Here is a 25,445-nt window from a genome sequence, read left to right as displayed (position 1 = left end):
TGTGACACAGCCTCCAATCTCTCTTGTGCAAATAGAGACCTTGTAAAATACCCCGGTTTCACCTCTTTCTTTACTCGGCATTTTTTTCCTATGGATAGCGGCAAGGGCTAGATGAACATCGGTACTGGCCGAGTATGAGTAACTGGAACGTGTTTCCCGCGTGCACCCTAGCCAAAGGCAAAGAGCGTGCATGCACCCAAGTAATAGTTCCAGACTGTCCAACCGTCCCGACCTCGTCTGGACAGTCCAGATTTCAGAGAATTAATTGTCCTGCGTCCTGCCGAGGTCCTCATCCGGACGCCTTTTGTCGTGCGTGATGTATAGTATATCACGCGAAGATTCGGCATGTTTGTTCGGAAAAAGCTCACTTTGCCGAAGAAAATTTTTGGATGAATTTTCTTGTAGAAGAGCGCTAGGGCGTGATTTATTCAAAGAGGTTTCTTATCTCGGCATGGCTTCGCAGGCGTCTTCGGCGATATCAGTATCTTCAGCTACCTCTGATTGCTCCTCTCCACTGCCTGTCTACTCCCTTTCGCCTGGAGTGTCCTCACCGTCATCTGTGTGGCTGAAAAGACTATGGCGATACTTGGCCATAAAGGTTGGCTATTCTGAGGCGACTGAGGAAGCAGGTTTGACCCTCGACTCTTTGGGCGATCAAAGTTCGTTGGAATCAGCAAGAAAAGCCTGCACTGAATTATTCTGCATTGTCTGCACTGAATTATTCTATCTCCTCTGCTTGCCTTCATGCATGTATACCCTTGTTTTCTAATCTCCTTATGAAGTTATGACTTATGTTGTCTGATTATAGTTTTTTTGCCATGAAACTCTGAGTTACAACAAAAAAAACAGCCCTATTCACTTCCTTTTGTGTACCTCTTGCGTAAGACTGTCCCTGCGGGAATTTGCGGACAAAATCCTCGAAAACTTGCGCAGCCAGGGAAGAATTGTTCAAACCCACACATAACAGTCTAATGTCGTAAAATGGCTGTAAAAACAGTCGAATGTAAATAATAACAGGGAAGAATAGTAGGGGGTGGGCAAGGGGAACAGTTGCCCTGTAACATACCGTACTCGCGTGATTAGTTCCCCAGGCTGGTGCACTATTTTTTTCAATGTCCGTCACAGATGGGGCAGTATTCAAGAGAGGGCACTATTTTTTCATTGCTGGTACATTTGCGTCATCCAGCATAAAACAAAGAAAAACAGAGCCTAAAGTGTACTGTAAACGCTCACGACTCCACAGAAACGGGAACAAGACCTGCGATTTTGTTCCTGAAAACACCAGTGCAAAGCAATGACCAAGAACATTAGCAAAAGAACACCAAACTTGCACATGGGCTTGGTTACAACTTACAAGATGGGGGGGGGGGGGCACTATTCAAGAGAGGGATTTATTTTTCACTGGCTTTTGGAGACTAGGGCACTATTCGAGATAGGGCACTATTCAAGAGAGGGCTCTAATCGCGCGAGCACGGTATTTCTTTTTACCATTTCCCCAAAACTGTCTTGCCGCACAAAATCCAACGTAGATCTACGGACTCTCAATCTCCCTACCTTGTCCTTAGGCCCTAGACAAGTCACTTGAACTTGAACTTAGTTGAAGTGTGCCTTCATAAATACACCGTCATCTGTGATCTAAATTTCCAAAATTTTCGCCTCAGCCACCCGGCCTCCCACACGAGTGAATAATTGTACTACTGCTAGTATTATTAATATCTGGAAATATAGATCCCAGATGACCATGGTGTATTGTATTGAAGGCACACTTCAAGTGACTTGTCTAGGGCCTAAGCTAGGGTAGGGAGATCGAGAGTCCGTAGATCTACGTTGCATTTTGTGCGGCAAGACATTTTTGGGGAAATGGTAAAAAGAAATATGGCTGACCGTACAGTACAGCTGGGTTGCGTTTGTTCGGTGGGGGCTTGAAAGTGATGACGTCAAAAACGGCCAGGGAGTACTAAGTTGACATCAGATTTCTATTTTGGATCCACTAAGGGGTCGTCCATAATTATCGAACGTTTTTCACAAAACGAAATAATTTCGTTATGGGGTGGGAGGGGGTTGACCAATTTCGTTTCAGAAAACATTGATACATGTGCATGCCCATAGGAGCAGTTACACACTTGCAACTTTTGTTGTATTATGCATGCATATGTCAAACTTTGTTTACGTTCTGAGGGGGAGGGAGGGAGGGGTTGGGTCTAAACTAAAATAATTCGTTTTGGTGAAAAACGTTCGATAATTACGGACGGCCCCTAAGGTGTGACTTTGCTATTGCCTCAGTATGTGGGTGCATAGCAACCCACTCATGTCGTATGCAGGGGTGACTTTTACTTCGCCACCAGTTGTAACCCCGCCCCCAATAGCCAAATCAGTCAGTTTCACTGGTAACATCACCTTGCTGAGAGTAAGACGGCTTGAAATGTGCTTGGATCCATACAAAAACTGGATCCAAGTGGATCCAATTTTTGAATTTTTGAAATTGTTGCTATGCTGTGACGTAGCACTTTCAAGCCCTAATCCGCCACCATTCCAAAGTCATTCCACCGTGTTTTGATTCCGGAGCGTTTGTTTGATGCACTGGACAGCATTTGTTCGGCGCAATTCCGATTCCGGTCGCGGAATGAAGGGGGCAGAATCGATTCTGGCGATTCCTAAGAAAAAGTGGAATGAGGTCTCATTCCGAGCGGAATGAAAATGTGCGGAGGGCCTTCGTGAAGTTTGTCGTTGCTGCATACCTCCACAACAAAACTTCAAACGCGATAATCGATATACAGAAATGTTGGTGGACATCGTCCAGGGAATAGGCTGGTACTGTAACCTCGGGGACAGCATAGTAACTTGTTCGTGGTATTTTGACCCTTCGCTGCCTGAGAGAGTGTTCGCCCGGGATCGTTGATGAACTGGAAATATGCCCTCGCACCTCCGCTCTTCATCGTCGTCGAGCAGGGCCTCTAGAATCACAAGGAGGCAAGCCAGAACAAAATGACCCAAAGAGGCACCGAGCCTGCCACTTCACTTCTTCTTACCGGCAACAGTGCCTCGTCTCTGTCAAATAAACACGAGAGCTAGAGACGTTTCTGTGACTTATACGAGGTCGTATAGCATGATGAAGTAGCGGCCAAACGCCGCCTGCAGGCACCCTAGACTAGTTATTACTTAGTTACGATCGCTCGTTGATCTACGCCGTGTTTGGCCGCTCCTTCATCATGACTGTCGTAGGGACCTGCAGAAACTTACGGAAGCATAATAGCAACTACCAGGACTGGCATGTACTACTACTACTAGTAGTAGTCTTCGCAAGGCTGCCACAACAGGTACATGTAATACGTTTCCAGAGTGGTACAAAAATTTGGCCAGATTCTCGAATCCATGCCAGCGCGTTTGTTTGATACGCTCATTCCGATTCCGCGATGGGTACCGACGTCATTCCATGCCCATTCGGCAATGACCGAACAAAATTTGTTCTTTAATGCAACTACACCACACATGTACATGTAACTAATACTTTTAGTTACTTTATACCTTCCGTGACCAACGCATATGGCCGATTGGTTTGCAGGCTTGCCTGCGAATCATGAGGTCCCGAGTTCGAGACCCGCGCTGGTAGCAGGGAGCGTGTAAAGACTTTTTACGTGAGTAAAGACTTTTTATGTGTGGTGAACTGCGCCGACACCCACGGTCAACTGGGTACTCACAGCTCGGAGTGAGGGTAACAAGGATGCAGTTTACAGGGTTATGGGCCGTTACACGCCCGATTGGTTGAGAGACTCACCTACTCTCCCCTGACTCACTTGTGAGGTCTGCATTCGCCACTAAGGTGTGCAAGGCATAGGCATAGTGGTGGCCTGCGGAAGCGAAGGCTAGTTTGTGTGTTTCTGAACATTCAAGCGATGCCAACGCGAATCCCGCGAATTATTAATTATTATTATACCTTCCGTAAACATGGTAAAAGAGGCCGAAATACCTTCCGAAGCCCCTGGACTGGACAGTCTGTACAGTCTGTACAGTCTGTACTGTACAAGTAACATCATAATAGTTGAAGTAGATTCTCGCAAGTAGGGTCTGTACTGCACTGTACAAGTAGGTTTTATGCTTCCTGGAAGCGCTAGCTTCCTGGAAATGTGATGCTAGGCTTTGCGCAAGAGCAGGCCACTACTGGCACTACTGCCAGAGTACTGGCTGCCACTAGTGTCTTTCTACGTGACTAGCTACATGCTTCCTTACTCAGTCACTGTCCTCAGGCGCTTTGTGGAACGAACTAAGACTCATCAGTAAGAGTAAGACTAGCAAGCACGTACATGGAAGAGCGAGCACGCAGTCGTTGCTCTGCATTGGGGTGTCGCAGAAACCAAAAGATTGAGAATCTGCCCCCCCCCCCCTCCCTTCCCCTTTTCGCATTTCCCTTGCCTCTCTCTCAAGTTATTGTTGTTGTCGTCGTACTTTTATTCCCAAGTCGCATCAGAAACAGGCGTCTATGCGTCCTGAGATTTGTACGGCTAGCAGTGTAATATTTTACTATGAGGAAAAATGAATGGAACGATTGTGGAGTAGCAGAGGGTGCTATGGTGATACATTTACGGAAATTACGTCAAAGTATTGTAAGACTGGCCTTACACTTTGAGCAAACCAGAGTACGTGGAAGACATAGCGATGGGTGATCCTGAAAGCCACAGAAGTAAGTCAGTTGCTACTGGATGCAGGCTAGTCGAAGTGATGAGCGAATAATGAATAAACATTAACTCTATGCGGCACATGCTACTGAAAATCAGATCTCTATCTTTCACTGCTCAGAAGTGCTAAAATAATTGGTGCTAACTGGAGGGTTAGAAAGAGGCGCAGATACCACAGTCAGGGGGAGGAGGGGAAGGGGTGCGAGTACAACAGACATAATATCACCAGTAGTAAAATAGAGCTTGTCTCCAAATGTTTCCACATGAGCAAGGTGCTGCTGCTATCACACTTCAGTATCATCACGTGTTGTAGCGCATTGTTAGCTAGCGGTAAAAGGTAAAAGTAAGCGTGTGCTCGAACAACCTAGCTGTGTAACCTGCGACTCCTCTACTACCCTCCATTTGACACCAATTTTAATCAACACTTTTGAGTAGCCCCATACCAGCAAATGCATTCACAAGCTAGCACCGACCCCCCCCCCAGGTTCTCACCTACCTGTTCACGCTTAGTAACTTTGCGGCTTTGGCCTAGCGCCATACTGGACTATGTTAGTGTATAAAAGGGGGTACTGCAGGCATTCTCTGTATCATTTTAGTGACCTTGTATTTGCCAGCTGGGCATGAAACTCCTAGTTGTGATGCGGCGTCGTCCTTCTTTGCAAATACCTATGTGATTTTTGTGATATGTCTGATAATAATGTTACGGTAAGTGTGGTCTGAATACCCGCTAGTTGGCACCGTTTTAATATGTGCTCCAGTTCTGTATGTGCATGGTGAATTTGTTCTGAAAATATCCTAATCCTATTAACCTCTCGGAAAAGATGTGCATGTTGAATGCGCAACTCTCTTCCTTTATTGTGTTGAATACTGTTATTGGTGATCCCTCCGTTCCTTGTAGAGACCACCGGCGCGGTCTGGTGGTCTGCCAGCGCGGTCGCAAGCATCACCTGAATCCCGGGAGCAACCCCAGGAGCAGCCACAGCCAGCACACCAGCAACGCCATCAGCAGCAACAGCAAGAATGGCCTTCCCGGAAAAGCATGGACCCCTGGCAAGCACCAGTGAGTTTTGTAGCCAGAAAGACCCACGGGTCAGGGTGTGTGCGATCTCTGGTACCCCAATCGATAAGGCACTGTCCCAGAAAAGGTAGAGGCGCTGGGTTTGAATCCCGCTCGTGCGTCCTTTGCAACAGTTTGAACGATCCAATGCTGGAGTAAGGTTGTTTGTTGAACTGACAATTACCCGTCTAGGCTGTAGCATGGTGATTTTCCCTGAACGCGTATGACCCTTGAGTCTCTTTTTGACCTTTGGATAACTCTACTCAAACCTTAGTTTTCCTGAACTCAAACATTTTAAATACGGTCTCTTTGATGGCTACGAAAACTAACGACTATTCAACAAATTTTCAGACATGGTAGATCATCAAGGTGAAACCAGTTTTGACTTGAGTATAACTAGCCATGCTACTACCAGTAATATTACTGTAGATGACTTTCTATTGCTGAAATTTGAGTGAATTAGGTAAAAACCAAAAAACACACACAAGGGTCTTACACATCCAGGGAAAATCCCTAAGCTACAGTCTAGGTTAGTCCTTGTCAGTTCAACAAACAACTTTGATCCAGCACTGTATTGTTCAAACTATTGCAAAGGAAGGATCCACAAGCGGGATTCGAACCCAGCATCCCTGTCTCGACAGGACAGTGCCCTACCCAATAGGTGCTATGTGCATATGAACAGATCTTGCATTGACTCCGTCTCAGTTAGCGTTAAAGAACTTGGATGGATGTGCTGGTTGGATTGAGCAGATTTTGTAAATCTTTGCCAATGGTGACTTTGGCTAGGCATGTTGGCATGTTTGGAATACTGGGCTACAGTAGCAGCACTCTTGAGCAAGTGGAAATCATTTCCCTTTTCGGGGTTTCTGAATCACTGTGCTCTTTTGCCGTGTCAGTGACGAGGGCTGGCAATGTATTCTGTAATTTCTTCGTGATGTTCCTGATGATGTGCTCTCCTCAAAACAGACAGAGGGATCCACTGCATTCTCGATGGAAATGATGCAGCAGCAGCAGCAGCCGCGACAACAACAGCAGCAGCCGCAACATCAGCAGCAGCCACAACAACATCAGCAACTGCAACAACAGCAGCTGCAGCACAAACGTCACTTCCCACCGGCAGCGATTAGCAGCAGTCTATACCAGTCCCAGTATGGTAACACTCCAACGGCATCTTCCCTCAGTGAACCGAGTGGCACAGCTGTTTATGCTTACACGAGCTCTCCGTACTGTTGCCCTGGCAACAGCCGTGGGCAGCATGGTCACACATCTTACTCTGGATCTTCGGTGAAGGCAATGCCGGGACATCAGAGCAGTGTGAGTAAACACACACACACACACACACACACACACACACACACACACACACACACACACACACACATTTACAAACACATTTACACACCTGTCCTGTCCTGTCCTGTAGAGTCACTGCCGCAGAAGGGTCACGTGATCCCATCACTGGGAAACTTGAGAAGAGAGAGAGAGGGCACGACGCTCGATGACGCTCCAGGTGCACGGGTAGTCGCATCCGCTTGCCGCATATGCACACGTGCTGGAAGGCTGAGCGCTCCTCTGCTGTTGGTCTATGCGCCACCCATGAACAGCGATGCCTGCGCCGACCCCGGACACCGCGAAAGCAGCGACCACACCTGTCACAATGCGCGGCACAACATCCCTCCGCCGGCGCCGACATTCCGGTAGCTCCAGGTGGCACTGTGGCATCCACCGTTGAGGCACACACATGCCGGACCAAGCCACCGCGGCTCCTCAGCCATTTACACACACACACACACGGGCTGCTGTAGTGCTGCTGCATTACGCATTGTCCGGTACCTTTCGTGGGTAGAGCACTTTGGCGCTAGAGTGACGAGCTATCTTAATGTCTGTGGTGCCTCCTTTGCACCATTGCTGGTAGCTCGACCTATTTAGCTCGTTTGCAGAGAATTTGTGCAATCTGAGAATTCCCACAATGTGCAAGCAATCTTCAGTTTGCGCAGGCATTCTTGCGCATTCTGGGAATTTTCAGATTGCAACCCAAATGGATTAGCTGGGCTCTTCATGCTCTTTCAGGGAAATGCACAGAAGAATGACTAGTGTGAATTGTTCTGCGGATACGGTGCGTAAATAGTACGGAGTTCTCGGAGCCGTGATCGCGATGCGTCATCGCTACATCAAGCTACTTATGCTAAAAGCTCCGTCACAAGATTGCCCGTCTGCGGGTCCAGTGGATTCGTAACACAGGGAATAGCATGCACTCATGGTCTGACTGCATGAAGCACGAGGAAGAGGCGAAAGCGATTATCTAAATCGTGCCTATGGAGTGAAGAAATCAGGGAAGAGCAGCATAGCTTGGAGGAGATGACAAAAATGTCGACGTTTTTCAGGGAGACACACTTGCAGATGCGCCCTGAGACACCAGCAGCGATGAAAACTCGACGGTCATGCCAAGAAACCATACAGTCTATCTACTAGGGAGGGCCCAAATATGCTCAAAAATTTCGTATATTATGCTTTTCGCATAGTGGCCACTTGCTTCAAAATATGCTTCGAAATCACACAAAAGCAGAAAAATATGCTCGAAATATACTCGAAATATGAACTGATATCAGTGATAATTATGCGAATTCTTTGCTCCTTGTAGTAAAATATGCTGCATTTGGTACAATATGCTAGTTTGCTAGTTATGCTAAGTTTGGAAGTGTTCCCTGACCGAGCGTGCCGTGGTAAGTTTCCTTGTCCATTTCCGCAATCTTCCCTATAATTATGCGAATTCTTTGCGCCTTGCAGCAAAATATGCTACATTTGGTACAATATGCTAGATTTGCTACTTTATGCAACCTTGTGTCAAAAGCACAAAATATGCGAAAATATGTGCAAGCATATTCGGGCCCTCCCTACTGTCTACCGTCTCTTGGTGGATTTTTTAGTACATTTGTACGAAGGCTTGAGTTTTGAAATGAAGCGCACATTTTAATACGTAGCCAGCAATCGCATGTCATCACGTACATTCAAAATCAACATAATTTTTCGAATCGACCTTTTTTTTCAGGATCACTTTTCAACGAGGACGAAGCAAAGTCGGCCGAACGAAGCCTAGAGGAAGAAAATCACCCTCTCCACTTCACCATCACGATACTGACATAGATACGAGATGAAACAACTAAAAAATCCACAAGAAAACTGTACGGCCATCATCGCGCTGACTTTGGTCTGACTTTGGTCTGAGAATTTCTATCACGATCAAAAATGTACGAGGAGCACTCAAAAATAAGCAACAGACGTACCTCTATCGCTCTCTACTCCTTTTTCAAGGCACAAAAGTCGACTCTCCACTTTCAAACCAGGAACCAGACATACCAGTGGTCCTTTTCAGCTGCTCCACGAGCGCAGGAAATGTTCACCAAGGGGCGCAGAGCAGCATCCATTCCAGAAAAAGAGCTAAAATACGAGTGAGACTGCATGCCTGAGTACATGAGTACATGTATGAGTACATGCAGAAAATAGTCAATTTCAGCGTTTCTGCTCCAAACAGCAACTAGCTTCAACTAGAAACAAAGATTACACCAAAGGATCAAACAACAACCATTTTCTGCAGTTTTTTTGCAGATGGCTTCCTTGTGCTGGGCCCAGCACGCCAAAAATCACACCTCGGAGGAGTACAAAAATTACAACTCTCAGATGTCCTCGATTGCTGGCCATGAGTCGGACCAAGTACAGTGATACACGCTGGTTTGCCTGTACCCTTGCCATACTCTCTTGTGCTCTGTACTCTGTACTCTCTTGTACTCTGTACTCTGTACTTTGCAGTCTGTACTCTTTACTCTCTTGTACTCTGTACTCTGTACATTATTGTCATACCCTTGGTGGACTCTGCCTAACTTGTTGTTTGGTCACGTGATGTGAACGTATCAAGGAACAACACCGGCTGGATGAAGAAATGATGGATGAAATGTGGAAGGGCCTGGAACGTGACGAGATGCAATTACGGGCTGCCGACGTGAACCAGGGAGCAGACATTGCCTGGCAAACGGTTATAAGGGAACTGAAGGAAAGAGCGCAACACGAAGCAGCTCATGAGAAAATGCAAAATGAGCAACTCACCCAGGTAAAGTGCTGAAGGCTATAACAGGGACGGGTCCGTGGGGTTCCGGGGGTTAAGCGGAACCCCCTAAATTTTGCAAATCTCCTACTGGAATCCATATGCATGTACTATACATGTATCAGCTATTCAGCTTTGGATAAACTGCAACCCCCTGTAGAGATCTCTGGATCAGCCCCTGTATAAGACAGTTAATGTTTGAATATCAAGGAAGGTCCTTGTATGTATGTGGCATGTTAATCGCAGGTACCGTTTGCAAAAGTGTACCCATTTGGATTTTCCGGTTCTCATTCAATTCAATACGGTACTACAGTACAAACATGAATATACAGGCTTGTACAACGCTGTTCACCCGATTGCCCACAACTAAGGGTTCTCCGAATACAGTATAAGTGACAATCGATTATAAGTCACCCCCTCATTTTCAGGTTTGAGCCATACTGTTTTGATATATTCACTTCAGTGGAAAGTCATGCTCGATTGTAAGTCGCGCCCCCGTTTTTACAAAATGGCAATAAGGCTAATTCGTTGTTTCGGGTCACTTCACTCATCCGTACCAGGGTCGGTCGGTCGGGTTTATTTTTTATTTTATTATATATTTTTTTATTTTGGTTACTGCCATGCGCGCCATATGGCCGTGTGCATACATAATAATTATCGAATAGCTTTTGTCCATCAAGCCAGTCGATCAAATCTAGACGATCCAGCGCCTTCAGATCTAGGTCCCCAGCTAGCTCCAGGACCAGATCTTGACCTCGCTAGCAAACGAGTCTGACGAGCAGCTCTCACCAAAACGTCTGTCAATGAGCAACGCGGTGGCGGAGCTGATGTTGTTTCAGGACCGATCGCGGATCGGAGAATACAACGTCTTCACCAAGCGCTGCAGCCTGTCATTTGGCTGCTTCTGACTCTGAGATCGATGTCTGGACTGCTATTATTGTTTAAGGGTCACGTTTTTACATGCATAGCCTAGTCATGTACATTTGCATGCACAGTAAAAAAAAACATTTTGCGGTCGGGTGAAAAAGACGGTCGGTCCGGTGACCCGAAACAACGAATTTAGTCTGGGTGGCCTAAACAAGATCAATTGTGCACTCATAACAACTACAAAAAAACGAGGAAAGTGAATTTTGAAACTCTCCACCACTGTAACTAGATACTATAATTATACAGTCAGAAAGTGCAACAACTAGGCACAAAACTGACAGAGTACTGAGACATTCGACGTCCTGACACCTAGGTTCAACACATCTCTGCAGCGCTAACTTTTAATTCGTTTCCATATGTCCTTTTTCCTTCGGTAAAGTTTAGTTCCATAACATTTTCTCGTGACTTTCATCAGTGGACCGCCGTCACAATTCAGACCTGTATCAATGACATTGTTCACTGGATGAGCACTTGGTACCTTAAGCCAAATGTGACCAAAACCGAGCTCCTCCTTTTTCCCCCTCCCACAGATCCAGTGCCCATCTTCCACTTTCCCGATGATCCCGGTCACCCTATCTCTGTAGCGCCCCACCACCCTACCCTCGTCAGACAGTATCTCCCAGTAAACAAAGTCACAGTCCCCACTTCCGCTGCATAGCTCGCTGAGCATCCCATTGCTTTGTAAGTTGCTAATCCCTTCCCACTTTGTGTACGTGCTCTTCATCTTCATTTTTCTCTTCTTCCGTGGTTGGTCTCACCCTCTCCTCAATTCAATTGGCTGTCTTGACATGCCACGAAGTGCAGAAATAAATAAATAAAAAATAAATAAATAAAATGTAATAACTAAACACACACACTTATGATGCATGTAGCGTATATGATTTCAAGTAGAAATACAGCAGCCAGCAAGTACAAAATGCGAAGTTTACACCTTGCCCTTTTTTGCCCTCGAACTTTAGCGTCAAAATACTGCGACTTTTATGCGTGGAATCAAGGTAGTACAAAGGAGAATTATAGGGCAGTTTTAATCCTAAAGCTATGAATATAATTACTCTAGCAACGTCTGGCGCTAGCCAGGGTCCGCCCGCCTAATTGTGTATGTGTGTGTGTGGCGTCGGGCGGGCCAGTCCCAACGTGACGCACCATACCTGGCGCGCTATCCCGTACATGTGCCGTACTGTACCGTAAGAGAAAGCGGGCCACATATCAAAATAGTGCTTTGAACCGCAGGGCCATAACATGAAGCAACTTGGTAGAATTGGTATGTATGAGAAGTGTATATAATGAGCAACTCACCCAGGTAAGGTGCTATCCAGCACTGAAGCTTATAACAGGGAATCAATATCACAGAAGCCGAGAATCTGATCAAAATAAACAACCACCCCCGGGGTTGCCTCTCATGCGACAAACTGAGAGTAAAACTGAAACGAAGAAAGTGTGAATTGTTCGACGGATACGGTGCGTAAATGGTGCGGAGTTCTCGGAGCCGTGATTGCGATGCGTCATCGCTACATCAAGCTACTTATGCTAAAAGCTCCGTCACAAGATGACCCGTCTGCGGGTCCAGTGGATTCGTAACACAGGGAATAGCATGCACTCATGGTCTGACTGCATGAAACACGAGGAAGAGGCAAAAGCGATCATCTAAATCGTGCCTATGGAGTGAAGATATCAAGGAAGAGCAGCATAGCTTGGAGGAGATGACAAAAATGTCGCCGTTTTTCAGGGAGACACACTTGCAGATGCGCCCTGAGACACCAGCAGCGATGAAAAATAGACGGTCATGCCAAGAAACGATACAGTCTATCTACCGTCCCTTGGTTGATCTTTTACTACATTTGTACGAAGGCTTGAGTTTTGAAATGAAGCGCACATTTTAATAAGTCGGACCCAGTACAGTGATACACGCTGATTTGCCTGTGCCCTTCCCATACTCGCTTGCACTCTGTAGTCTGTACTGTGTACTCTCTTGTACTCAGTAACTAGTTACTCTGTACTTTGTACTCTGTACTCTGTATTCTCTGTACTTTGCACTCTGTACTCTGTACATGATTGTCATACCCTTGGTGGACTCTGCCTCACTTGTTGTTTGGTCGCGTGATGCAGGTTTCACTGAATGCATCAGATTTAGAAATTCAACGTATCAAGGAACAAGACCGGCTAGATGAAGAAATGCTGGATGAAATGTTTAAGGGCCTGGAACGTGACGAGCTACAATTACGGGCTGCCGACGTGAACCAGGGAACAGACATTGTCTGGCAAACGGTTATAAGGGAAATGAAGGAAAGAGCGCAACAAGAAGCAGCTCATGAGAAGACCCAAAAGGAGCAACCCACCCAGGTAAAGTGCTGAAGTCTATAACAGGGACGGGTCCAGGGGGTTCCGGGGGTTAAGGGGAACCCCCTAAATTTACAAATCTACTACTGGAGTCCATATGCATGTACTGTACATGTATCAGCTATTCAGCTTTGGATAAACTACAACCCCTGTAGAGATCTCTGGATCACACCCAGTATAAGACAGTTAGTGTTGGAATATCAAGGAAGGTCCTTGTATGTATGTGTGTGACGTGTTAATCGCAGGTACCGTTTGCAAAAGTGTACCCGTTTGTATTTTCCGGCTCTCATTCAATTCATTACGGTACTACAGTACAAACATGAATATACCGGCTTGTACAACGCTGTTCACCCGATTGCCCACAACTACAGGTTCTCCGAATACAGTATAAGTGACAATCCAATATAAGTCACACCCTCATTTTCAGGTTTGAGCCATACTGTTTTGATTGTTCACTTCAGTGGAAAGTAGGGGTGAAACGGTTCCATGTTTTTCATGTTCGGGTACGCGAATGCCAGCATAGTTTCCCACGGTTCGGGTATCGGTTCCATGCACTCTTTTCTCCAGACCGACCAAATGCGTCCGTGACAATTATTTCCAAGTTAGAAAACATTTTTACGAGCAAGAACGAGATATCGGAGAGTCCATGTGCAAAGAAGGTACGCTCGTAGTGACCAGGATCGATAGGAGAACCCTTTGGAAGGGCAGTGATCATAAGGTAAGACATTTAAAAATCTTGAGTAGACTTGGTTTGTACATGTATTTGTACGAGAACGAGGTTTTTCGAGTTTCGGTTCGAAATTTGACGGAACGGGTACCCGATTCTTTTCAGCTGGCGGTTCCAAAACCGGTTCCTTACCCGAACCGTTTCACCCCTAGTGGAAAGTCATGCTCGATTTTAAGTCGCACCCCATTTTTTACAAAATGGCAATAAGGCCACCTAGAATTAATTCGTTGTTTCGGGTCACTTCACTTATCCGTACCAGGGTCGGTCGGTCGGGTTTATTTTTTATTTTATTATATATATTTTTATTTTGGTTACTGCCATGCGCGCTATATGGCCATGTGCACCCATAATAACGTTTTGGCTGCCATCGGAAGCCATAAGATGTTGAATAAATAAATAATAATTATCGAATAGCTTTTTTCCATCAAGCCAGTCGATCAAATCTAGACGATCCAACGCCTTCAGATCTAGGTCCCCAGCTAGCTACAGATCTTGACCTCGCTAGCAAACGAGTCTGACGAGCAGCTCAAACCAAAACTTCTGTCAATGAGTGACGCGGTGGCGGAGCTGATGTTGTTTCAGGACCGATCGCGGATCGGAGAACACAACGTCGTCACCAAGCACTGCAGCCTGTCATTTGGCTGCTTCTGACTCTGAGATCGACGTCTGGACTGCTATTATTATTTTAGGGTCACGTGTGTACATGCCTAGCCTAGTCATGTACATTTGCATGCACAGTAAAAAAAAAACATTTTGCGGTCCGGTGAAAATAGACGGTCGGTCGGGTGACCCGAAACAACAAATTTATTTGGGGTGGCCTAAACAAGATCAATTGTGACATGTGTCAAAGTATTGAACGTTTTCGTTCTCTTCTTGTCAAAATACTACAGGAAGTGACACGAAACAAAAAAGATGTGAAGAATCAAGAAAACAGCATGCAAATCCAATAAGTGACAAAAAACGTAGTGACAAGAAAATGAGAGAAATATCAAGAGATCAAGGGATCTATTTCGCACCTTCACGACGAACAGTGCCAAACAACTGCAAAGACAACACATTCTCCTTCTGAACACAAAGCTCAGGGTCTAACTTACGTATGTACAAAGCTTCCAACATGGCAAGATGTAACAAAGACCTACCATGCGACAAAACAGAGAATACATCATCGGAATACCACTCACGACAACTAGCACTGCCAGACAAGTGTCACTTGATTGCCGAGGTACCGTTTCCCTGACCGGACGACTTGGCCATTGTCACCTCCGATCCTGCCGCTTGCGAATCTCTCCCACTACGCCCTGCGTCCCTGCAATTCCGATTGCCTTGGTCGAGATCAGTGTGCTGCTCCACGTCCAGTCTGTCCTGCTTCCGTGGTCTACCCCATTTCTTCACATTAACAGTTGTTGTCACTTCCAGTATTGGTTCTTTTGATTCTTCCTCAATTCCTCTCCTCAATTGGCTTCTGGTGACTCGTCCGGGGCTCGATTGTCCAGATGTCAGTTTCGGTGGTTTCCATATCTGTCTCTTCTTCTTGTTGACTGTTGTTTGGGTTGGCTCCAGCCCTGCGCCCGACGAAAAGGAGGAGGGGTCGGCAAGCATATCCACAGCGGACTTGGACAAGTCCACCTCAGACACAGACTGCAATGGACACTTCGGTGGACGACCACGCCGAGGCCGAGAACCACGTGCAGCTACAGGGACAAGATTCAACGGTACATGTTGACGAATCCGTGCGCCCAGGTGCTGAAAGGTTCTACCTACGTACCGATTTTCACAATTTCGGCACTGAAAGAAATAGATTAAATTACTTTTGCTTAGGGTAGGTGGAACGTCCTTCTTCCCGCTGAACGCACGGGTCGTCCCAAAGATGACATACAATTTGACACACGGATAAGAGGAACAAACAATATTCCGCACCTCCTTCTCGACGCGCGAAGAACCGGAACCAACCCATCGCAAACGTAGTACCACAGGGCATCTCTCTGGTCCAAAAGTGATCGTCTTTTCCAAGGTCGGTTTCTGGTTGATGAGTTTCATTAAAAGTGTCTTTGGATAGCCATTCTTTGTCATTATGGTTAAGAGTCGTTCTAGTTCCTCGTCCAGCAGATGAAGGGAACATATCCTATGTGCACGGTAGACAAGGGCCTTGACGAGGTGTGTTTTGGACTTAGTTGGAGTAAAACTTGACCATGGGATATACAATCCTGTGAAAGTGGGCTTTCTATAAATGGTCGTGTCCATGTTGTGCGTACCCATGTTACGAGAAATACTAACATCCAGGAAAGAAAGGGTACCATTGTTTTCACCATCTGATGTGAATTTTAATGCTGGATGTAAGGAGTTGAGAGTTTCCATGAACCTATCACAGGTTTCCTTGTCGTCGTCGTGACAATACACATCGTCAACAAAACGACAGTACAATGATGGCCAAAGTGAAGGGTCAATAGACGACTCGCAGAAGCCAACAAATATGTTCGCCAAGACTGGTCCCAAAGGCGATCCCATGGCGACTCCATCATTCTGTTTGTACATTATATTGTCCAATGAAAACTCCACACCAGACGTGACCATCATTTTAATAAGTCAAACACAGTACAGTGATACATGCTGGTTTGCCTGTACCCTTGCCATACTCTCTCTACTCTCTGTACTCTCTGTACTCTGTACTCTGTAATCTCTGTACTCTGTACTCTCTGTACTCTGTACTCTCTGTACTCTCTGTACTCTGTACTCTGTACTTTATTATCATCACCCTTGCTGTACTCTGCCTCACTTGTTGTTTGGTCACGTGATGCAGGCTTCACTGAATGCATCAGGTTTAGAAATTATGGAAGAAGCCTGGCTGGATGGCGAAGACCTGAATGAATTAGCGAAGGACCTGGAACGTCAAGAGCTGCAGATACAGGCTGCCGAAGTAAACCAGAGAGCAGACATTGACGAGCAAACGTTTTCAAGGCCACTGAAGGAAAGAGCGCAGCACGAAGCAGCTCATGAGAAAAAGAAAAAGGAGCAACTCACCCAGGTAAGGTGCTGAAGGCTATAACAGGAACGGGTCCAGGGGCTTCCGGGGGTTAACCCTTTGTGTACCAGGCATCTAATGTATGCGCAGGGTACTCATCGGTAATGATGGACCTATAGCATAAAACTAAGACACATTTTGTATGTGCAAGTTATGTTTTTTTGAATCTGTTGGTATCAATGTGTCCAGGTAAGAAAATATTTTGACCGAGCACACAAATACAGATACAGGCCATACCTGGAATACCTATTTCTGAGTCAATTGTCCATATTCCTGACAATTTAGATCCGTGTACTTGGAATCGTGAATATACTTGCTGACATTGCCCTTCTTCACACAGAGCAACAGGAGACCACTGCACTAGTGTATAGCCGCCAGTTGCATGCTTCAACAATAGCGAAATGGACGGAAAAGAGCCATATTGCGTGAATACCAGATGCCAAACAATTGCATCAAAATTTCAAATTATTGAAATTGTGTCAGATTTGAATATGTACTTTTCACTTATCTACTTGCGTCCAGCGAGGGTATTGGCGATTGAGAAGACCAGGAATAGTCGATGGGTGAGGAAATTCACCTGCCTTGATTATTTCAGGCCATCGCTGCGCTCCCTCTCGCTGCTGCTTGGAGAGCGAATACTGCAATGGCTTCAGCGATGGAAATTCTCATTTTCGATTCAGATCCTGAGATTATATCGCTACTACAACTCTCTCTTGGCGTTCACCATCACTAGTAGACATCGACAACAGCTAGAGCAAGCTATATTCCAGATACAAGCAGCGTAACCGAACGAAAACACGATCGAAATTGCTAAAATATATCGCAGAGCGCTGAAATTGCAAAGCGCACTTTTCGCCGCTTTCGTTCTCCATACTTTCAAATGGCAACCTACCCACATCATACATCAAAATTTGCAGTGGGATCTCAGCTGCCCAGCGCAAAAGACCGCGAGTCAATCGGAGCAAGGACGCCGCCGAACGGCGCGGCGCAGTGCGGTGCGTCGAACCGTAACGTACGTTACGGTTCGAGATGGGGCTGGTACACAAAGGGTTAAGCGGAACCCCCTAAATTTTGCAAATCTTCTACTGGAATCCATATGCATGTACTATACATGTATCAGCTATTCAGCTTTGGATAAACTGCAACCCCTGTGGAGATCTCTGGATCAGACCCTGTACAAGACAGTTAGTGTTGGAATATCAAGGAAGGTCCTTGTATATGTGAATGTGGCGTGATAATCGCAGGTACCATATGCAAAGTGTACCCATTTTGATTTCGAGCACTTATTCAATTCAAGTGCGGTACTACAGTATAAACATGTATATACAGGCTTGTACAGCGTTGGGGAACTCGCTTCCATGGAGGCACTCGCTTCTCGTCCGGGATCAATATATTGAATCAGTTGTCTTCTCCGTTCTGTCTTTCTCACCTTTGCGAGACCTTGACACATTTACACAGCTTGGTCTCACTAACTGGGTGTGTTTTACTGCTGGTCTTCTGTTCAGATGTTTGGTGACGACATGCTACCGGTAATGGGTGCCACTGGCACTCTATACTCCGGCGACACAGCACAGTCTGATTCGGGCAGCACAGGAAGTAAGGCAGTTTGATGTATGCTGCTGTTGTCCAGGGTTGTGGTGGGATATGATTTTGACAACGTGAATTTGGACGTAGGAATGCTGCTGGCATGCTGGTGTGCACAAGCTGACTGTCAGAAAATTGTGAAATTACATTACCAAGTACAAGTACTGGTGGTGCTTCTCTTGTGTTGACCGCAGTGGCTCAGATGGGAGCAGCTGATCTATCGGCAACAGCAGATACAGGCCTGCCATCGCAAGCATCGGTGAGTGAATGCATGTCAAAGTGTGACCATGCAACGTACATCTGAAATGTGTACAGGTCATTCTATCATTCTATCAGTCCTGATGGTGCTGCTGTTCTAGTCAATATACAGTGATACACGCTGGTTCGCATGTACCCTTGCCATACTCTCTTGTACTCTGTACTCTCTGTACTCTGTACTCTGTACTCCCTGTACTCTGTACTCTGTACTCTCTGTACTCTGTACTCTGTACTTTATTGTCATACCCTTGCTGTACTCTGCCTCAGTTGTTGTTTGGTCACGTGATGCAGGATTCACTGAATGCAGTAGATTTAGCATTTCTACTAGTCAACACGGAACAAGACTTCCTGCTGGACGAAGACGTTGACACTGATGAAATGTGGGAGGCGTTGAAACGTGATAAGTGTTATGTGTTACCTTGCATGAACAAGGACAAAAGACAAAGGAAACTAATAAAACTACAAGGATAAGCGTTGGTACAAAGAAGGCAGTACAGAGACGGGAATCGCGAGAGTGTCCAGATGCATACGCATCTAATCCTAGTGAGGTAGGACACGGATATGTGCAAGACACGCATACGGAGCGTAGTGCGTGCAGGGTACAACAAGAATGCATAATAAGACATGTGAGTTACATACATAGAACACAGTAGATGCAGCACAGAGTAGGGGAGCATCATACATGGACAGGGCAGTCCATAAGAGAACATGCATAAATACGGTAGTGCATACACAACATCTCCCCCTTCAGCGAGCGAGGTAAGAAAGGAGAGAGAAGACAAAACTATACAAACAGCCTGGATGGAAAAGGAGAGAGTGATATAGAGAGAGTCGACAGACTTGGACAGACAGAATATAGCAGATACAAGAAGAAAGAAGGAAGACACCAGTGGCGTGTCCAGGATTAGGCTGAGGGGGGGTTGCGGCCGGGATCAAGGCGGGATGGGGTGGGGGTAGATGACATCATGCTACTGTCCCAGGTCAGCCATTTTGAAAACCGATGTCAGGAAGCTCCTCCTGTAGCCCCCTTCTTCAACAGTTATTCACCCGAACGGCCCCAGGGCCAGAGACAGTTCCGGAGGATCAGCGCACCACATGGGGACAAGTGTCGACCTTGCTTCAAGTTCCCTTTCTTCGTGGGCCTGAGGGACGATCGAGCATGATGTTTTGGGGAAGCATTCTCTGGAACGCTCTCCCCTCTGATTTTAGAGTGATACGTGTCCCTGGTCCCTTCCGAAAAACTCTTTCTCCCATTGCTATACTTACTTTGTGAATATCCTCGTTAAACTTTTATTATCTGCCATAAATTCCAACCTTCTCATCTATCAATCATTTGTGCATGCATGTCTATAAAATCAACCACGTGTTCCTGACTCCATGAGATTGTCTTTCTATTCTTTGACTCCATGAAATTGTTCTTCATATAAATTTTTCCCTTTCTTCTTTTGGTCCTTTCTGTCTTATATTATTATTATTATCATTAATCTTGTTTTCCCTTGCATATCATTCTGTGAGAACCTGTCCTATGGGCAGGTGAGAAGGCATCTCTGCCTGTGCATTTGGTGAAGTAAAATAAACAACAACAACAACAACAACAACAACAACAACAACAACAACAACAACAACAAGCCGTAAATCTCACACACCACGAGCAGTATTTCTGTACTCGCAGCAACAATGTACATTGTAAACTTCAAATTTGCCGTTATGTGAGCGAATCAACTGCAATTATTTATGCGAGTCCAACAATTTCTCACCGCTCTCAAAGCATCCTTTACATAGGCAGCGGTACTTGTCACTGTGCGCTGTTCTTCATGTTCTGGCTGCTCGCTGACAACAGGTTCTTCCACGTCTGGTGGAGTGTGACTGTCAGTCCGCTCCGAAAGTTCAACTGGAATAACAGCGACTTCATCACTCCCACTGTTTCCTGTTGGAGCGGCAGCAGGAGTTGCGCCGCCACAGGAACGCTTTACAAAAATTCTAGGCTCTGCTGGCTAGAGCTTGGCCTTTTGGGATATCCCTGAGACATCGAAGAAAAGCCTTCGAGTTAACCAAAACACGATTCGAACGAGGATGATCGCCTGAGCCCTCGGCATTCGAATCGTGTTTTGGTTGACTCGATCGAAGACTTTTCTTCGATGTTTGTACCGTTGAAGACGCGTCGAGCGCGTCCCAACAGGGATCACACTGTACAACAGTACACAGTCAGGTCACCGTGTTTCTGTAGCCATGCATGCTCACTGTACGTAGACTCTACTCTGGACTGTAGACTGTACTGTACGAGTCTGTAGTGTGTACAATCAACACCAGCTCGAGCACCGCATGCGCGCACCGTGCAACCGCTTTTGGACAATCGTTTCAGGCCGCGCGCGCCCCGAGCCTATATACTAGTCTAGCTCGACCCGGCGCGCGCCCTGTATTATTTTTCGAAACCTAGGTCGAAATTTTTGAGGGGGGGGGGGGCGCGCGCCCCCCGCGCCCCCCCCCCCCCCTAAACCCGCCACTGGACACATACAGATACTGAGAGTCCACAGATACTGAGAGCGACAAGAAACAGTCACTGTCAAGCATTAGGATGCTTTCGCAGGTGGCAGCGGTTGCGTCGAACAACAGCTCCGGACTGCGTTCTGATGACGAGTGACCTCGGCTCTGGAGCAACTGCGATCACTGTTGCCTTCTCCTTCGAGGGGCCGGCGGCAGACGTAACAGTGTCACCCGGTACCAGAGGAGGGAGGTCACGAGTGCGGTGCCGGAGGTCGTATTGCCGGGTAGACTTGGCTTTCTGCTGTGCATCAGCAGCTTGAAATGCGTCGTGGTTGACAGCATCAGGCAGAAGTTGCGATGGCAGCTGAGGGAGCGGGGTTTTGACTTTGCGTCCCATTAGCAATTCGGCAGGACTATAGCGACAGTGTGGCAGGGCAGTAGCTCTATAGGCAAGTAGAGCATCATACAACTGCCTCGTGGTGGCGTTCTTCTTGAGCATGTCCTTGACTGTACGGACCATGCGCTCGGCTTCTCCATTACTCTGCGGGTGATGTGGACTGCTGGTGACGTGCTGGAAATTGAGTTGACGGCTGAACGTGCGGAACTCCTCCGAAGCAAATTGCGGGCCATTGTCAGAGCGAACAACAGCAGGAACACCATGGCGGCTGAAAAGCGAGTGAAGTGTGTCCACGAGTTTTTTAGTAGGGATATCACCGTATTTTTTCTTTCGTAGTAAACCAAGAAAACTGTTTGTTTTCGGGAAGAACTACAGTACAGGAGATAGCACAGAAAATTTGGATGAAAAATCTTGAAGGATACCAGAGATATGAGGCGTCAAAGTCATACGCCAACCTTCATCATGATGTATGCGGAATGCCATACTGCTGTGGCACCAACAGGGTTTTCCGGAAAGCCTAGCAAACGCTTAGCAACATTACAATATTGTCAGAATGCTATGAAATCTGGCTTGTAGGTGCAATATAGGTGTAATATAGGTGCAATACAGGTTGGTTAGTCCTAATATTGATCAAAATATAATATTTCGGCCAGCGATGACCAATGAGAACAAGCGCGGCGCCCGTAGCAACCACCATAGCAACAATGCTAAATCCATTGAACACGAGTACCATTACTATGAAATTGAAGTGAGCACTGATGGCTATGGTTGTATTATACATGTACAAATAATAAATACAACAGTTTGGTCTTCAGATGCCCAACTTTACTGCGGCTGTCACACAGTTGATCAATCATGTACATGTACATGTACATTTTACATGTAAAATGCACAATAGTGAAATATGCGTACAATCCAATCACTGACGCGATCCATGTCAGAGCACCACTCCATAGCAATTTCTTTCTGGTTTCAAGGCGACGAGTCGAATACAAAATCATAGCTCACTTTTGTCGCAATAGCGAAAGTCTCCGTCAGGTGCAATCTTTCACTAGGGCCAACAAATCATCTGAAACACTCCTAGCGCTTGAACATATTGGGTCCAGAAATTCATTCATTTTGGGCGACCAGGAGGTGAAAGTCTTGAAAGCGCGATGAAGAGCGATCCCCCAGCTCGAGAAGAAAGCACTATTCTACATAATTCGAGGTCGCTGAACACGATGGTGGGTGTTTCCTGGCCGTGTACTCCCTCCAACCGGATGAAAAATCCAATTGAAAACTACACTCCTCACAACAAAAAGCTCAAACTACAGTTGCCCAAGCAAGTGCGGCACCAAAACGAGCAGGAAGACCTCAGCTATAAAACGCACCAACTTTCAATTTTGAAAAAGAAAGCAGGACAAAGCAGTTCGACGAAAACTGCAGCGAAGTCCATGGTGCCACCGCTACCATGCTAATGTACGTGACCCGCGTGAAGGCTGTTTTCAGCTGATTTGTCACGTGACTGAACTCCCTATTATTAGCGGTGGTAGACGACACGGTGATGACCTCAGGGTAGCGAGAGTAGTAATCGACCACAACCAACCAGTTGGTGCGAGTATGCTGGAAGAAATCCACGCCAATCGTGTGCCAGGGCCGTTCAGGAGTGGCGGTGGCCATGAGCGGCTCAACTGGCTGCAGACGATGCTCTGCGCACTGGGGGCAGTTGGCAACCAAGTTAGAGATTGCTGTTGCGAGGCCTGGCCACCAAACAGAACTGGCAGCACGCAGTTTGCATCGTACTTCGCCTTGATGACCGGTGTGGATCAGCGCTAACATCTCACTGTGCAATGCTGGCGGAATGTATATGCGCTGACCTCGTAGGATGATGCCCGAGGTGATGGTGAGCTCATGTCGTAGCGGCCAGAATACTCTATGTCTGGTGAGAGAGTCTTGGATGAGGCAGGGCAACCATCGGTGATGAGCGTTAGCAGCTGCTGACACACTGAATCGGCAGCTTGTGCTTCGCCAATCGAAGCCAGTGATGCGTCCAGCTGCTCGACTGCGGAAAGCGTGACCTGAGCATATGCTTCCGCGTCTTCCTGGAGCTCAGTGTCGGCAGCTGGGCGACTGGCGGAACACAGTTCTGGAGCCCGTGACAAGGCGTCGGCGGAATACAGATATTTGCCAGGCACATGAATAACATCGTAGGCAAACCTGGCCATGCGCAGCCGAAAGCGTAGGATTCGAGCTGGCAGGGAGTACAGCAGCTTCGTATTGAAGAGTGGAACCAACGGCTTGTGGTCCAAGAAGGTAGTGAGAGAAGCGCTCGCAACCCCACGTTAGTGCGAGAGCCTCCTTCTCGATCTGTGCATAATTCAGCTCGGCCGGTGACAGTGAACGAGAGGCACATGAGACCGGCTGCCAGTCGGCTGCTGGTGAGCGGCGTTGGAAGAGAACAGCTCCAATGCCGTAGGCAGACGCATCGGCAGAGACCTTCGTATCATAGCGGGTAGAATACGGGAGTAGCGCTGGGGCTTGTGAGAGCTCCGTGACGATGCCTTCAAATGCACTCTGTTGGGGTGAGTCCCAGACCCAAGACGATTTCTTGGACAGAAGCACGCGCAATAGTTCAGTCAACTCTGCGACCCGTGGAGAAAACTTGCCTAGTTGGTTGACCATGCCGAGGAAGCGACGGAGTGATGACACACACTTAGGTACTGGAAAGTTCGCGAGCCCAGAAACCTTTCCAGGGTCCGGCGTGATGAGGCCATTTTGGATACGGACACCGAGGAACGAGAGAGAATCCGTGGAGAACTGGCACTTGCGCGGGTTCAGTGTCATGCCAGCATCTGAGATCCGCTGGAGGGCAATGCGGAGACGTTCGTCATGCTCGGCCTGGTCCGTACCACCAACTAGAGCATCGTCTATCATGCTGGCCACGCCGGGTACGTCCTGAAGAACGGTACTCATGCGGCGCTGAAACACTTCTGGCGCGGACGAAATACCAAACGGCAGTTTAGTAAAAGCAAACCGGCCGAATGGCGAGATGAATGTTGTCAGGGACTGGGATGCTTCACTGAGTGGGATTTGTCAAAACCCAGAGTTGGCATCTAACTTGGTGAACACTGTGGAACCCTCCAGTTGGGCCAGCGTTTCGTCGACGGTCGGGAGTTGATGTAATTCCCGACGGATGAAAGCGTTGAGAGGCTTATAATCCACACAGATGCGCACGGACTTATCCGGCTTCGGCACTACAACCATGGCATGGCACCAGTCAGTGGGACCAGAGACGGGCTTAACTATTCCCAAAAACTCCATGCGCTGTAGCTCTTGGTGTACCTTGGCCCTCAGTGGCAGAGAGACATTGCGCGGTGAGTATATACTAGTAGGACGGGCATTGTCGGTCAGAGCAATGTGATATTCATCTGCCATGCTCCCTAGGCCGGTAAATAGATGCGGAAACTCGAGCAGAACCCAATCAGGCATAGTGCTAGAGAGATCATCCGGGAGACGATTTGAAGATTGCTCATTAGAGGACTCCTGCGGCAACTCAGGGGGGTGAACGGAGGAGTCAGACGAAACTGGCAGCATTGGTGCTGTGTCAGGATCGGTTTGTGGCTGCGTGGGTTCAGATGTGTCAAAGAGACGCTTCACCAGTCCTAGGCGTTCAGACTCCCGGCAACTGAGAAGGCTGTGGCGCAGGCCCTGTGCAACGTAAACTGGCGCTGTCACTGGTGGCTGGCCGGGGCGCGTGAGCGTGGCTGAAAACTGACCGAGCGTTCTTAGCTGGTCATTCGTAGCGCTGAACAATCCACTATGGCACGGTGTTAACGGTGGTCGAACCGTCATGCACTCGTAGATTGCACTGGAAATTACTGTGACCTCCGCGCCAGTGTCCACT

The 25,445-nt window shown here is 47.1% G+C and overlaps 1 protein-coding gene across 6 annotated transcripts in view; it reads left to right on the top strand.

Annotated features, from left to right (window-relative positions):
• Positions 1 to 5,279: 5,279 nt before the first annotated feature.
• Positions 5,280 to 25,445, top strand: part of LOC135814805 (uncharacterized) — a 129,565-nt gene continuing 109,399 nt past the window's right edge. For 4 of the 6 annotated variants that reach the window (XM_065327998.1, XM_065328029.1, XM_065328036.1 and 1 more), the window contains exons 1-8: positions 5,280 to 5,378; positions 5,572 to 5,733; positions 6,697 to 7,044; positions 9,644 to 9,835; positions 12,863 to 13,096; positions 16,618 to 16,842; positions 18,345 to 18,435; positions 18,618 to 18,682. In XM_065327998.1, coding sequence (XP_065184070.1) covers positions 5,358 to 5,378; positions 5,572 to 5,733; positions 6,697 to 7,044; positions 9,644 to 9,835; positions 12,863 to 13,096; positions 16,618 to 16,842; positions 18,345 to 18,435; positions 18,618 to 18,682 — 1,338 coding nt within the window. In that variant the 5' untranslated portion in view covers positions 5,280 to 5,357. The remainder of the gene's footprint in view (positions 5,379 to 5,571; positions 5,734 to 6,696; positions 7,045 to 9,643; positions 9,836 to 12,862; positions 13,097 to 16,617; positions 16,843 to 18,344; positions 18,436 to 18,617; positions 18,683 to 25,445) is intronic. The other 2 variants (XM_065328006.1, XM_065328013.1) reach the window with 2 other exon arrangements.

Source organism: Sycon ciliatum, chromosome 1, assembly GCF_964019385.1.
Source record: "Sycon ciliatum chromosome 1, ocSycCili1.1, whole genome shotgun sequence".
In the NCBI taxonomy this organism is placed as follows: Eukaryota; Metazoa; Porifera; class Calcarea; order Leucosolenida; family Sycettidae; genus Sycon; species Sycon ciliatum.
This window is presented reverse-complemented; position numbering and strand designations above follow the sequence as displayed.